This window comes from Penicillium cataractarum (assembly GCF_028827025.1).
Source record: "Penicillium cataractarum strain IBT 29864 chromosome Unknown utg000008l, whole genome shotgun sequence".
Taxonomy (NCBI): domain Eukaryota; kingdom Fungi; phylum Ascomycota; class Eurotiomycetes; order Eurotiales; family Aspergillaceae; genus Penicillium; species Penicillium cataractarum.
Window position 1 is genome coordinate 2,410,796 of NW_026622744.1, and position 13,055 is coordinate 2,423,850.

General features: G+C 51.6%; 7 protein-coding genes across 7 annotated transcripts; 6 read left to right on the plus strand and 1 right to left on the minus strand.

Annotated features, from left to right (window-relative positions):
• Positions 1 to 202: 202 nt before the first annotated feature.
• On the plus strand, positions 203 to 1,361 carry N7496_010015 (putative peroxisomal dehydratase; the record flags this gene model as incomplete). The annotated part of the gene is made up of 5 exons (XM_056702928.1): positions 203 to 322; positions 378 to 426; positions 486 to 806; positions 866 to 959; positions 1,016 to 1,361. The coding sequence occupies 5 exons, from the start codon at positions 203 to 205 to the stop codon at positions 1,359 to 1,361; spliced, it is 930 nt and encodes a 309-aa protein (XP_056551928.1).
• A 385-nt stretch (positions 1,362 to 1,746) lies between these two features.
• On the plus strand, positions 1,747 to 3,817 carry N7496_010016 (putative trimethyllysine dioxygenase TmlH; the record flags this gene model as incomplete). The annotated part of the gene is made up of 10 exons (XM_056702929.1): positions 1,747 to 1,839; positions 1,910 to 2,142; positions 2,197 to 2,221; positions 2,253 to 2,344; positions 2,403 to 2,630; positions 2,690 to 2,795; positions 2,864 to 2,963; positions 3,018 to 3,506; positions 3,563 to 3,634; positions 3,696 to 3,817. 10 exons carry the CDS (start codon positions 1,747 to 1,749, stop codon positions 3,815 to 3,817), a joined length of 1,560 nt encoding a protein of 519 aa, XP_056551929.1.
• A 426-nt stretch (positions 3,818 to 4,243) lies between these two features.
• On the plus strand, positions 4,244 to 5,832 carry N7496_010017 (proteasome regulatory particle base subunit RPT5; the record flags this gene model as incomplete). Its single annotated transcript, XM_056702930.1, has 3 exons — positions 4,244 to 4,557; positions 4,690 to 5,105; positions 5,174 to 5,832. 3 exons carry the CDS (start codon positions 4,244 to 4,246, stop codon positions 5,830 to 5,832), a joined length of 1,389 nt encoding a protein of 462 aa, XP_056551930.1.
• Positions 5,833 to 6,421: 589 nt separating this feature from the next.
• Positions 6,422 to 7,812, plus strand: N7496_010018 (Brix domain-containing protein; the record flags this gene model as incomplete). Its single annotated transcript, XM_056702931.1, has 2 exons — positions 6,422 to 6,631; positions 6,685 to 7,812. 2 exons carry the CDS (start codon positions 6,422 to 6,424, stop codon positions 7,810 to 7,812), a joined length of 1,338 nt encoding a protein of 445 aa, XP_056551931.1.
• Positions 7,813 to 8,215: 403 nt separating this feature from the next.
• On the minus strand, positions 8,216 to 9,047 carry N7496_010019 (riboflavin synthase; the record flags this gene model as incomplete). The annotated part of the gene is made up of 3 exons (XM_056702932.1): positions 8,216 to 8,763; positions 8,835 to 8,957; positions 9,017 to 9,047. The coding sequence occupies 3 exons, from the start codon at positions 9,045 to 9,047 to the stop codon at positions 8,216 to 8,218; spliced, it is 702 nt and encodes a 233-aa protein (XP_056551932.1).
• Positions 9,048 to 9,264: 217 nt separating this feature from the next.
• N7496_010020 (CaiB/BaiF CoA transferase family protein) lies at positions 9,265 to 10,941 on the plus strand (the record flags this gene model as incomplete). The annotated part of the gene is made up of 6 exons (XM_056702933.1): positions 9,265 to 9,441; positions 9,512 to 9,543; positions 9,628 to 9,751; positions 9,808 to 10,312; positions 10,373 to 10,666; positions 10,730 to 10,941. 6 exons carry the CDS (start codon positions 9,265 to 9,267, stop codon positions 10,939 to 10,941), a joined length of 1,344 nt encoding a protein of 447 aa, XP_056551933.1.
• A 490-nt stretch (positions 10,942 to 11,431) lies between these two features.
• Positions 11,432 to 12,676, plus strand: N7496_010021 (phf1/phf2 family PHD finger domain-containing protein; the record flags this gene model as incomplete). Its single annotated transcript, XM_056702934.1, has 1 exon — positions 11,432 to 12,676. The coding sequence occupies one exon, from the start codon at positions 11,432 to 11,434 to the stop codon at positions 12,674 to 12,676; it is 1,245 nt and encodes a 414-aa protein (XP_056551934.1).
• Between the last annotated feature and the right edge of the window lie 379 nt (positions 12,677 to 13,055).

The following is a 13,055-nucleotide window of genomic DNA, read 5'->3' on the forward strand; positions in this document are numbered from 1 at the left end:
GTAAGAGCCCCAAACTGCCTGGTAGGGGATGGAGGTGTCGCGCCGTCGGCTACGACGGTAAGTAATCATTATCAGATCCTCGGCTCAACGCCTCCCCGCAACTGCTGGACACATACTTAGCTCGCTTCTACTCCGCACTCCGCTCTTTCTGCCCCTTTCTTTCCTTACATCCCCTTCTCTCTAACACATTTAATTATTCAATATGTCTGCCCCTGGAGCCGGCCACGAATTCCCTTCCCAAGAGGTTTCTTGGCTGAAGCGCGATGCTCTGCTGTTCGCAAACAGCATCGGTACCAAGGCTGACGAGCTGCATTTCCTCTACGTATGTTCATACGATCAATTGAAACCAAAACCCGTCTGTCTCTGACATCTAGTAGGAACTTCACCCGAACTTCTCTGTTTTCCCGACCTACCCGCTGATTCTGCGTACGGATAGCCTCGGCACACTTCGCTCGATCCAATACTAACTTGTTTCCCTCAACCAGCTTTTAAGCTCACCGACCAAGAGTTGACCGATTTCTACGCGCGCCAGAAGGCCGTCAAGATCCCCGGTGTTCCCGATTTGGATCACCGTCGTGGCGTCGATGGCCAGCGCAAGATCACAGTACTGAAGCCACTGCCCCCTACAAGTGCCGGAAGGAAGTTCGAGCTGCGCAACAAGGTTGTCGGTGTCTATGACAAGGGCAAGCCCGGCACCGTCCTTGAGACTGAGCAATCGATCGTTGATGCCGAGAGCGGCGAGGTGTATTCCAAGGTTCTGAGCAGTGGCTTTTTGGTCGGCCAAGGTGGCTGGGGCGGTCCCAAGGGTAAGATCTGGAATGTCACGTAGACACGAGTAGATGGTCTGACATGTAATTCTACACAGGCCCTGCTACGGTTAACTATCCCCCTCCTGAGGGTAAGAAGCCCGATGCCGTTCACGTCGTACAGACCGACATGCAGACTGCCCTCCTGTACCGGTACGTCCCATCAAATGCTCTTTGAATAGCTGTAAAGCCCACTGACGAGTAACTAGCCTGAATGGTGACTATAACCCTCTGCACGCCGACCCCGTGCCCGGCCAAAAGATGGGCTTTGGCGGCACTATCATCCACGGCCTCTTCAGCTGGAACTCCGCCGCTCACGGCATCTTGCGGGAACTTGGTGGTAGTAACCCCGAGAACCTCAAGGAATTCCAGGCCCGCTTTGCTTCGCCCGTTCGCCCAGGTGACAAGCTCACCACCGAGATCTGGCGCACGGGCGATGTGCAGGCTGGTGGATTTGAGGAGATTCGGTTTGTCACCAAGAACCAGAATGACAAGGTTGTTTTGAGCAACGGTCGGGCGCTCGTGAAGGTGACTGGTGTGACGAGCAAGCTGTAAATTTAAGCAAAGGAGAAAATATTCGACTAAATGTGCAAATACAATCCGGGGTGATCGCGCTCAACGCGGAAAACACCTGTTTTATACCTTCATAGTCCCAATGTGTAACTTTTACCCTCATATCTAACTTCCACGAGAAAATATATCGTTCTCCGAGCCTATTACTACGGGAATGATGAAGAGGAAGCTCTTCTCCATCCCTAGAGACACGTGATCCAAGCCTCGGCCGTTGCGTTCCCCGCGCTCGGACCGTTTCCCCAGACCACAACAACTGCACGATCCCCACGTTGCACCATTCAATAGACGTACATCAGCATCCTCCAAAAATGAGTGCGACTCGCCTTGCGTCTCTCAGAGCAACCGCTCTGTGGAGCAGCTATAGGTAATGGCACAAATAATTGCGGAAGATCGCCTGAGACTAACATACTTGGTCAGACCTCAGATCACGCCATTGCATGTCTTCAAGAGTGGTACCTTGGTAGGTAGCAAATGCAATAAAATCGCCGGAAGAGTTTCTAATTATATCACTCATTGTGGTGTTCTCATAGGCCATTGGATCCCGAAATGTAGCTCCTCTCGCTCGAAGCACTAGCTCACCATATAACGTGAGCCGTCTACTATCGGATGCTACTCAGCCGGAAAGCACCACTCAAGATATCAATGCTACGAATGATGCATTTGAGGCTAAGAATGCTCAATTGGCCTACAATGCAGCTCTGAGAAACGGCAATGTCGTTTTCCGAACTGATGGTAAGAATGAGGCAGCGCCCTTCTGGCAATTGTAAGTTTAGTCTGATTATTGTGAAGTCATTCCGCAATTGATACCTAATAATAGTTCACAGTGGATCTCTATATCTCAGGTAAGTTGCCCAAAGGATTTCGAAACGATAGTTTCCTGACACATTGGGACCTTCAGAGAGAATTGCCAGTGTCCCAAGTGCATTCATCCGGACACAAGGCAACGAATTGTCGACACCTTCTCGGTATGTTTTGATTCAGGATCTACCGCATACTTCGCTGGCTTATAGTCATATTTTATAGCTCTCACCCCGTGTCAAAGCCGAAGAAGTCCAGAGAAAGGACGGCGATGACGTCTACATCAAATGTGAGAGCTCGTCCAAGTACTATGCTGTTAATATCCAACACTCACACTGCCCCAGGGAGCGATGGACATGAGAGCACATACTCTTGGAAGTGGCTTTCGACTCATAGGGGAAATAACAAACCACCAATCCAGTCGCGGACAGTACAGCCAAATAGACTTCCGAGGTATGCCTAGAGCTTCTTGCACTCCTTACGCTCCTTGCGTTGCTGATGCTATTCGCCAGGTCCTTCAAGGCATATGACCCTCAAAAGGGCGATCCATATCCTGAGGTGGTGTATGAAGAGGTGATGTCTAAGGATACGGCAGTATTGGAGTGGTTGGAGAATATCGTTAGTTTTTCTCAAAGATTCGCAAGCTTCGAGTCCCTCAGCAAAACCAGTGGCTTACTTTCAAACAGTGGACATGGGGCTTCTGCTTCGTGAAAGGTGTTCCTGTCAACCCTGAATCAACCAAAACTCTAATCGAGAGAATCTCCTTCATTCGACACACGCATTACGGTACAGTATCACCCTGGATTGACAAATAGAACCTATTGGCTGACACCACTTTAGGTGGTTTCTGGGATTTCACTGCGGACCTTACCTACAAGGATACAGCATATACGAACGAATGGCTCGGAGCTCACACAGATAACACCTACTTCACTGATCCTGCAAGGCTACAGCTTTTCCATCTGCTCTCTCATACCGATGGAGACGGTGGAAAGAGCTTACTCGTGGATGGCTTTGCGGCTGCCAGAACGCTCGCCAAAGAGAACCCAGGCTTTTACAACACCTTGACTAACTCTCGGCACCCATGGCATGCAAGCGGCAATGAGGATGTCTGCATTCAACCTTCCGCCATGGCACCTGTCCTCAACGTTCACCCTGATACCAAGGCCGTTTACCAAGTCCGTTGGAACAACTATGACCGTGCACCAAAGACCAACTGGCACACATCGGAGCAAAGGGAGTGGTACATGGCAGCTCGAGCCTACAACGACCTGTTGACCAAGTCATCAAATGAAATTTGGACACAACTACAGCCAGGAACAGCACTGAGTAAGAGAAATAACATTACCAGCATCGGGATATCGGCTAATGTTTACGGCTTCTAGTCTTCGATAATTGGCGAATGTTGCATGGCCGCTCCGAGTTTACTGGGAAACGTCGCATGTGTGGAGGCTACGGTATGTTCAAAATTGCAAACCAGTTCTCTTATGTCTTCTCGATGCTAACAGTACTGTGTAGTCAACAATGATGACTTCGTCTCACGCCTACGACTTTTGAAGTTTGGCCGCCAGAGTGTTTTGGACAATCTTGGCAACACTGGGGGCTGGAGGAACCGTAATAACCCCTACTCTATCTATTAGATAGAAAGCTGGAAGCTCTCAAAAGCTTCTATCTTAGATTGTACAGATACATTGTCCACTCCTGCTTTCAAAGTCCCAAGAGCATCTCGCTCAGTCCACTCTACCTCACGTTAGATTCCACTCCCTGAAAGATAAACCAAAAAAAAGTTCCATGATAATATTTACAGACTATTTTGCACAGCTACTGGATTAGAACAAATGTATTGTGGTTTTTCCTCGCGCTTCCAGAACCAAGGACGTGGGACTGTTGACTATCTCACGTGACCTGGCTGACGTTGTTGGAGCTCCGGCCGTCGACAGCTCTTCTCCAACCTTCTACGTTCACATCCAACATCCACCTAACCTCACCCCAACCGCCATCGAATTGCTACCTGGGTTAATTTCATCAGATTCGACCTTTTAGTATCACTTCCGCCACTTTCCAATATGTCGACTCTTGAGGACCTCGACGACCTCGAGCGCGAGACCAGAGACAAGAAGCAAGATCAGGGCGATGACGATGGCAAGAAGCCCAGCGGCGATGGCGATGCTGAGATGGAGGATGCCGAGAAGAAGGAAGATGAGGAGGAGCTTCTTGATGAAGAGATCCTGCATTCAAGCACGGCGGACATCGTCAAGAGGCGGCGGATGCTGGAGAACGAGATGCGCATCATGAAGAGCGAGTTCCAACGGTTAACACACGAGCAAAGCGCAATGAGGGAGAAGGTCAAGGATAATCACGAAAAGATCGAGAACAACAGGTACGGAGCTGGATGAATCCGTGGACTACTGTCCTGCGGAGCCCACCCACCCTTGGCCCGCGGAGCTTTCCAAAAGATGCAATAAAGCAGAGATGGATTCCATGAAGCTGACTGTGATTTCCCCCATAACAGACAACTACCCTACCTCGTCGGAAACGTGGTCGAGCTGCTGGATCTCGACGTAGAGGCCGAGGCCGCGGAGGAAGGGGCCAACATCGACCTGGATGCTACCCGCGTCGGCAAATCCGCCGTCATCAAGACCTCGACCCGGCAGACCATCTTCCTTCCGCTTATCGGTCTGGTCGACCATGAGAAATTGAAGCCTGCTGATCTTATTGGTGTCAACAAGGACTCATATCTCATCCTCGACACACTACCAGCCGAGTATGACAACCGTGTGAAGGCGATGGAGGTCGATGAGAAGCCGACGGAGAAGTACACGGATATTGGTGGTTTGGACAAGCAGATTGAAGAGATCGTCGAGGCTATTGTATGGCCGATGAAGGAGGCCGAGCGTTTCAAGAAGATCGGCATCAAGGCGCCAAAGGGTGAGTCTTTCCCAATTACTAATCTCCTTCAACTACCTAGAGGTGCTAATTTCTTGTCTATATCGCAGGTGCCCTGATGTACGGACCTCCCGGAACCGGTAAAACCCTCCTTGCACGAGCCTGTGCCGCCGAGACGAACGCCACTTTCCTTAAGCTCGCCGGTCCCCAACTTGTGCAGATGTTCATTGGAGACGGTGCCAAGCTCGTCCGTGACTGCTTCGCCCTTGCCAAGGAGAAGGCCCCCTCAATCATCTTCATTGATGAGCTGGATGCCGTCGGCACCAAGCGTTTCGATTCAGAGAAGTCCGGTGACCGTGAAGTGCAGCGTACCATGCTGGAGCTTCTGAACCAGCTGGACGGTTTTGCATCTGACGACCGTATCAAGGTTCTGGCCGCGACCAACCGTGTCGACGTTCTGGACCCTGCCCTGCTCCGATCCGGTCGTCTGGACCGCAAGATTGAGTTCCCTTTGCCCAACGAGGAGGCTCGCGCCAATATTCTGCAGATTCACTCACGTAAGATGTCTGTTGAGGACACCGTGAACTGGGCCGAGTTGGCGCGCAGCACGGACGAGTTTGGTGGTGCCCAGCTCAAGGCTGTCTGTGTCGAGGCTGGTATGATTGCTCTGCGGAAGGGAATGAGCAAGGTTGGACACGAGAACTACGTTGATGCCATCGCGGAGGTCCAGGCCAAGAAGAGAGATACCAACATGGGCATTTACGTCTAAAGTGGGTATCTTTCCAGCTTAGATCTCTCGGTTTTCTTGTCTCCTTTCTCATCTCTATTACCAACTTATTCTTTTCCCCCTATGTCTTGTCATGTCATGCATGTACGCTGTGCGGCTCGAATGGGTCTGAGCCGGTAATTCGCTCTGCATGCGAGCTGTTTCATTTAAATCAAATAACATGATGATCCTAGACTAGTCGCTATCGGAGCCTTTGGCGTATTGAGCGGAAAGGCTGTGTAATAATGCTTGCAACAATGCCTTCTAGTCGTAACCACCGTCGATAGTGGTCTTATTCTAGTTAGTTGGGCACTCTACCGTAAAAGGAGAGGTTCAGTCCACTAGGCACTTGAAAGATCCTCTCCTTTTGATCGGTGAGCTATTCTAGTGTGCAAGTAGATAACTATTGATAGCTCTAGGAGTATTGCTCTTTGTGAACTTGATATAAGTTATGTGGGTCCGCAACATCGTTGATCCGCGCTGGCTCCGCTTGGATTTTTTGGAGACAGAAAATCTTCGGGCTGGCAGCCAACTTCAACGAGCTCACCAATTTCTATTTTTGCCGCTCGGTGCTTGATTTATCACCATCACAATGGCCAAGGCACGCGTCAAGAAGCGCACCCATCTCCGGGCACAAAATGCCTCGGCAGCAGCATCTGGCAAAGGCTCCGCGTCTTCAATGACCAAGGCCCCGAAGTCCATGGTCATTCGAGTTGGCGCTTCTCAAGTCGGTACTAGTGTTAGCCAGCTGGTTAAGGACGTTCGTCAGATGATGGAACCCGATACTGCTGTGCGATTGAAGGTATGCCGACAAATGTCTCCTCTTCTCCGAACATTTCTAATGGACATATACAGGAACGCAAATCTAACCGACTCCGTGATTACACCGTCATGGCCGGCCCTCTCGGCGTTACCCATTTGATGCTCTTCTCCAAGTCCAAGACAGGCAACACAAACATGCGTCTCGCTGTCACTCCCCGAGGACCGACCCTCCACTTCCAAGTCGAGAACTATTCACTCTGCAAGGACGTTGAGCGATCATTGAAGCGCCCACGCAGCGGTGGACAAGATCACAAGACTCCCCCATTGCTTGTCATGAACAACTTCAATTCGCCCGATGCGACCGAGGACTCTAAAGTGCCGAAGCGTCTCGAAACCCTTACCACCACCATCTTCCAATCCCTCTTCCCTCCGATCAACCCTCAAGCCCAACCTCTTTCATCTATCCGCCGCGTCATGCTTCTGAACAGAGAGCCCTCCGAGTCTGATGATGGCTCGTACATCCTCAGTCTACGACACTACGCCATTGCCACTAAGAAGACTGGTGTGTCAAAACGCATCCGTCGCTTGGACCCTAAGGAGATTCGCAACAGAGATAAGAAGAAGACTGCCGTGCCCAATCTCGGCAAGCTCGAAGATGCCGCTGATTATCTGCTCGACCCTTCTGCCGCTGGGTATACATCTGCCAGTGAGACCGAGCTCGACACAGACGCCGAAGTGGAAGTCGCAGAGAGCACGACCCGTAAGATTCTCAACAAGCGGGAGGCACAGCGCCAGAGGGCTGGGGATAAGGCCGACAAGAAGGCTGCCGCGACCCCCGGTGTTGAAAAGCGCGCCGTTAAGCTGGTCGAGTTGGGACCCCGCATGAAGCTCCGCCTGATGAAGGTCGAGGAAGGTGTTTGCGAGGGCAAGATTATGTGGCACGACTTTATCACCAAGTCCGCACAGGAAGTGAAGTCTCTCGACAAGAGCTGGGAGACTCGCCGCAAGGAGAAGGAGCAGCGGAAGAAGCAGCAGAAGGAGAATATCGAGAAAAAGAAGAAGGACAAGGCCAAGGCCAAGGCTAATGGGGAGGAAGTTGATGAGGACGAGGACGAGGATATGGATGATGGTGAATGGCTCAGCGATTTTGACGACGATGAGGATGACGAGCCCGAGGAGGATTCGGACGATGGAGATTCGGACGAGTCCATGGAGGAGTAAGGGACTTGAAGTGACTTTCGTCCCTCTCTTCACCAGAAGCTTGGAAGTCCAAGCATCTCTCTCTACAGGATCAGGGATCCTCATTTTATACCCACGAGTTTTATGGTGGTTCTGTACATTTACACGGCGCATGCGAATAAAAGTTTTAGAACAGGCATATCAGGACGCTTTTTGTCTTTAATTCAGATGCTCGTTAGTATGACATGACTCGTACTGTGGCGTTTCGTAAGCTTTGAAAAGCCCCAGACCCATCTCATCAGCCATGTTTTGCAAAGATGAACTGAGATATTGCCTGGGCTATCTTATTCCAAAGAGAGAAAGAGGAAGCTGAAGCAGTTCTCGCTGATCCTTCTCTTCCGTCTCGATATACAAGCTCTGGAGGCGCCACTGTATCTCTCGTGACTTATTTCTTCAGCTTCTCGTCGACAATACGAGAGACCATCTTCTCCAGAATGGCAAAGTCACCTCCAGAAGTACCGGCAAAGTATCCCTGGACACTCTTCTCAACGTATTTGCCCACAATGTCAATCTCGACATTCACCTCCTCGCCAGGCTTCTTGCCCGCCGTAACGACCTTCTCCTGCGTGTAGGCAATGAGCATGACCTCCCAGTATCCATCTTCTCCATCAACAACCTTCGTGACCGTCAAGCTGGCGCCATCCAGGGTGACGTAGCCCTTCTCGACGACGTAGCGCAGCACATCCTTGTCGCGCGGCTGCAGCCGGAACACGAGGGAGTTGCCGTCCGGCGTCACGGACAGAATCTTCGCGACGGTGTCGACATGGCCTTGCACAAAGTGACCGCCCATCCGCGTATCCGCTGAAACGGCACGCTCGAGGTTCACACTTGAGCCGGTCTGTAGGGATCCAAGGTTGGTGCGTCGCAGGGTCTCCGGCGCGACGCCCACCTTGAACCAGGTCTTGTCGAAGGCAGTGACGGTGAGGCAGGTTCCTATGTAAGAAGGGATCGGTTTAGAAACGTGGTTCTTCAGTATCAAGTCCAGCTTGTGCAGTGATATGTACCATTGACCGCGATACTGTCGCCCAAATGCGCATCAGTGAGGATCTCCTCGCAATCGGAGATGGTCAGCGACGTGCCCCCGCCCCCGCTCGACGAGGTATCGAGGGGCTCCAGGGCCGTGACAGCTAGAAAAGAGGGACTGTTAGTATCGGCGAAAGTCCATTCGGGAAGGGAATAGTCTCACTTCCGATCGTCTCAACCAGACCAGTAAACATTATTGCGGGCGTGACTGAATTGATCTGCAAGGGAAGAGACAAGAAGTTGGGGTCGGTCGACCTCGGCTTCGGGGTCCGCCCCGAGCGGTGTCGTCGGCGTTTTGGCGGAGTTTCGATCTATCCCACTGCCCCATTTAACCTGCCTGGACCTCACTGTGGGGGAATTTTGATCTATTGTTCGTTCTTTTTGCAATTAGCTGGTACTCGCTTTGGAAAAATGTCGGTTGCGCTCAGGTTAAACGTGTTGACCCGGCGGTCGAGTCCCTCCTGGACTAGCTATGCCTTGAGGCGCATCTCACCGTTGCGGAGCTATTCAAGCACCGCTTCGCCGGTAGATGGGACGCTGCCTTTGGCAGGGATTCGTGTGCTTGATATGACGCGTGTTCTGGCAGGAGTGAGTTTGCATGGTGTTATTAGGACTATGCTTATTTGTGGCCTTTTGCTGACGGAGTGATACATTATAGCCCTACTGTACTCAGATTCTGGGAGACTTGGGGTATGTATAGCAATTGAGCTCGATATTGGGCGTTCATTATCCGCTCTTTTCTAGGATTGTGTGAATTGACCTTGGAAAATGTAGTGCGGACGTTATCAAGGTCGAACACCCTGTGCGAGGCGACGATACTCGAGCCTGGGGCCCTCCATACGCCAAGTATGAAGATGCGTCGAGGGAGGGGCCCGGCGAGAGTGCTTACTATATGGCGGTATGCATGTATTCTGAATAATACAGCTATTGGAGACCTACTAAACTGCTGCATAGGTCAACCGCAACAAGAAGTCGCTTGGTCTGTCCTTCCAGCATAAGTCGGGCGTTGAGATCCTCCACAAGCTCGCAAAAGAGTGCGATGTCCTCGTGGAGAATTATCTTCCAGGAGCACTCAAGAAATACGGAATGGACTACGAGACCCTTCGAGAGATCAACCCTAAGTTGATCTATGCCAGTATCACCGGCTACGGTCAGACGGGACCGTACAGTAACCGGGCTGGCTACGACGTCATGGTTGAGGCTGAGATGGGATTGATGCACATTACTGGATCGCGAGATGGTCCTCCCGTGAAAGTCGGGGTGGCAGTCACCGATTTGACTACCGGACTCTACACCTCCAATGCCATCATGGCTGCATTGCTTGCCCGAGTTCGGACAGGCAAGGGCCAGCATATTGACGCTTGTTTGAGTGACTGCCAAGTCGCTACTCTCGCTAACCTGGCTAGCTCTGCTCTGATTAGCGGCCAAAAAGATTCGGGCCGCTGGGGCACTGCTCATCGTAAGTCAAAAGACTCACTAGTACACCTTGTGGCCAACACAAACTAACAGTCTTTTGTAGCATCTATTGTACCATACCGGAGTTACAAGACCCTCGATGGTGACATTCTTTTCGGTGGCGGCAACGATCGACTCTTTGGTGTGCTCTGCGATCGCCTTGGATTCCCCGAGTGGAAGAACGACGCTCGGTTTGTCACGAATAGCGATCGCGTGAAACACCGGGCCGATATCGACGGCTTGATTGAGACTACCACCCAGCAGAAATCGACCAAGGAATGGCTGGATATCTTCGAAGGCAGCGGTATGCCATATGCAGCAGTCAATGATATCCAGGGAACATTGAACCACGAGCATGGTATGTCTGCCTAATTTAGGCAGTCCTTTCTGCATTGTTTACAGTCGCTAATTTGTGACATAGTCCTAGCAAGAGGCATGGTCACTGAGGTTGACCACCCTGCCTGCGGCCCCATTAAACTAGTCAACACGCCCATCAAGTACTCCGAGGCTACACCCGGTGTGCGGACGCCGCCTCCAACCCTTGGTCAACACACCGATGAGATCCTGGGGAGTGTCCTCAATTATGAGGAGGCAGACATTGCCCGATTGAAGGCAGAGGGCGTGGTGTCATGAAATCAATCAATCTATATAGATGGGTGGGTCTCTTCGTAGATAGAGATGACCATTTGCACTTGTACATAGAACAATTCATTGCAATAAGAAAGAACCAAACAAAACAATCCAGATGGGCCAATCCCTTTCTAGGATATTAATTTGCAGAAATGGGGTTAAGAGGGAAATACACCAGGAAGTATTTGAGGGGCTTTGCGTTGGAGGCTGTCACGTGAGGCTATACAGATCTTGGGTTGCCGCAATTGTCACTTCCGAATCGAGCATTCCCCAAGGCTTCAATGGGCCCTCGTCGGCGATTGCCTGTTCATCCAATGAGGCAGAAGGATAGGCAGAAGGATAGGCAGAAATTCTCCAAGGCTATCACTGCTGCTACTAGGCCACGATCGGACATAAATATCTCCTCCTCTCTGCCCTTGGACCTCTCCTCCTCTCCTACCCTCTCAACCTCTTTTTCTCTCATCTATCAAATCACTACCTCTCAACCCACAAAATGAAGCAACCCACTACCACCAAGGCTGTCTCCAGCACCGATCCGGCTTCTTTCTCAGTCCCCAAGAAAGAAGCCCTCCAAGACCAACCCCTCTCTGGGCTGCCGGCAGCACAGATCAGCATGAAGAAGTCAGCGGGCCACGACACTCGCACCAGCCGGTCTGGACGAGTCATCAAGCCGCCCACGACTTTTGTTCCACCACCAGCCCCCATTGCTTCTGGAAAGCGTAAGGGTGGTGCCCGAAAGAAGGAGGCCAATGTCACCTGCAAACATTGCAACCGAGGCCACAGCCCGTCCAACAACGCCATCGTCTTCTGCGATGGATGCAATGACACATGGCACCAGAAATGTCACGACCCTCCAATCGACAAACAAGTCATCCTCGTGAAGGATATGGAGTGGTTCTGCCGCAAGTGCAAGCCCCCACGTCGCCCGGCACCAGCAAAGGCCAAGCCCGCCAAAGTCAAGAAGGCCGGCCGAACTGTGCACCCCCGGCTGCAGCCAGGACCCCGACTTGAGGTCGGCGGTGACCAATCAACTGCTGACGAGAGGCGTGCATACTTCTCCTGCCTGTCGCATGCACAGCTCGTGGAATTGCTGGTCCACATCTCCAGCAAGAACCCATCGGTGCCCATGTTGCCTGCCAACATGAAGGACCTGCCGGCATCGCAGTTCGTTTTTAAACCAAAGGGCAATGACGGTTTGAAAGCGGATACTGCTGATGCACCCACAGCGAGTTCTAACAAGAGAACTCGCGCGGAGCAGGATCCTGCCGATGACGATCTCGCCACCAACCCTCGCAAGAGATCTCGCACAACCTCAGCTCCGGCAAAAGCGCCTATCAAAGACGCTTCGCCCCACCCTGACGCTGAGCCCTCAGCTCGCCCACCTGCTCCTACTACTGCCGCACCTAACCTCATCCCCTCATCCGCTCCCACTCAATCCAAGATTGAGCCCGACACCACGGCCTCCAATCGGCCACAAGGAGATCGCCCATCAGTTGTCTCTCGGAATACCACGGTCGAGGACTCGGACACACCGACCTCAGACGATGAGTCTTTTGATACCGTTGAAGACCATCGTATATTCCCGAGAGCTGGCAGGGGCTTCTCCCCTTCTCGTGACCCTGAGGACCTCAAGATCCTCGACGAGAATCCCGACTCCAAGACCTTCAGCCACAGTATGCATGGCCCGGCAAAGAAGGCTGAAGAGATGGGTGTCCCTCCTCGTGTCTGGGAAAGCTAGATGGAGAAACCCGTGGGCCCTTCATCATAATGTGATTACGAACGTCGTGTCTCGCCTGTCCTTGTTCTGCCCTGAACATTCTACACAACATGATCATACAACACAATATGATCATACTACAGAATCTGAACCAATGGAACAAGTGAATTCATGAAAATTGCATAGACCTCACATGTAGCTCATAAAATCTCATAAATCGCAAGTAAAGTAACCGATGTAGTAGTATAGACTGGTTTGGCTGTACCCTTCCATGTTATCTTATCAGCCCCACCCTTACGCGCTTGCATGTCTCCGAACATCTTCGACTTACATCTCCACATCCAATGTGAATGACCAAGCATCGGATGTTACTATACAGCATAGAGATGTATTGAATATA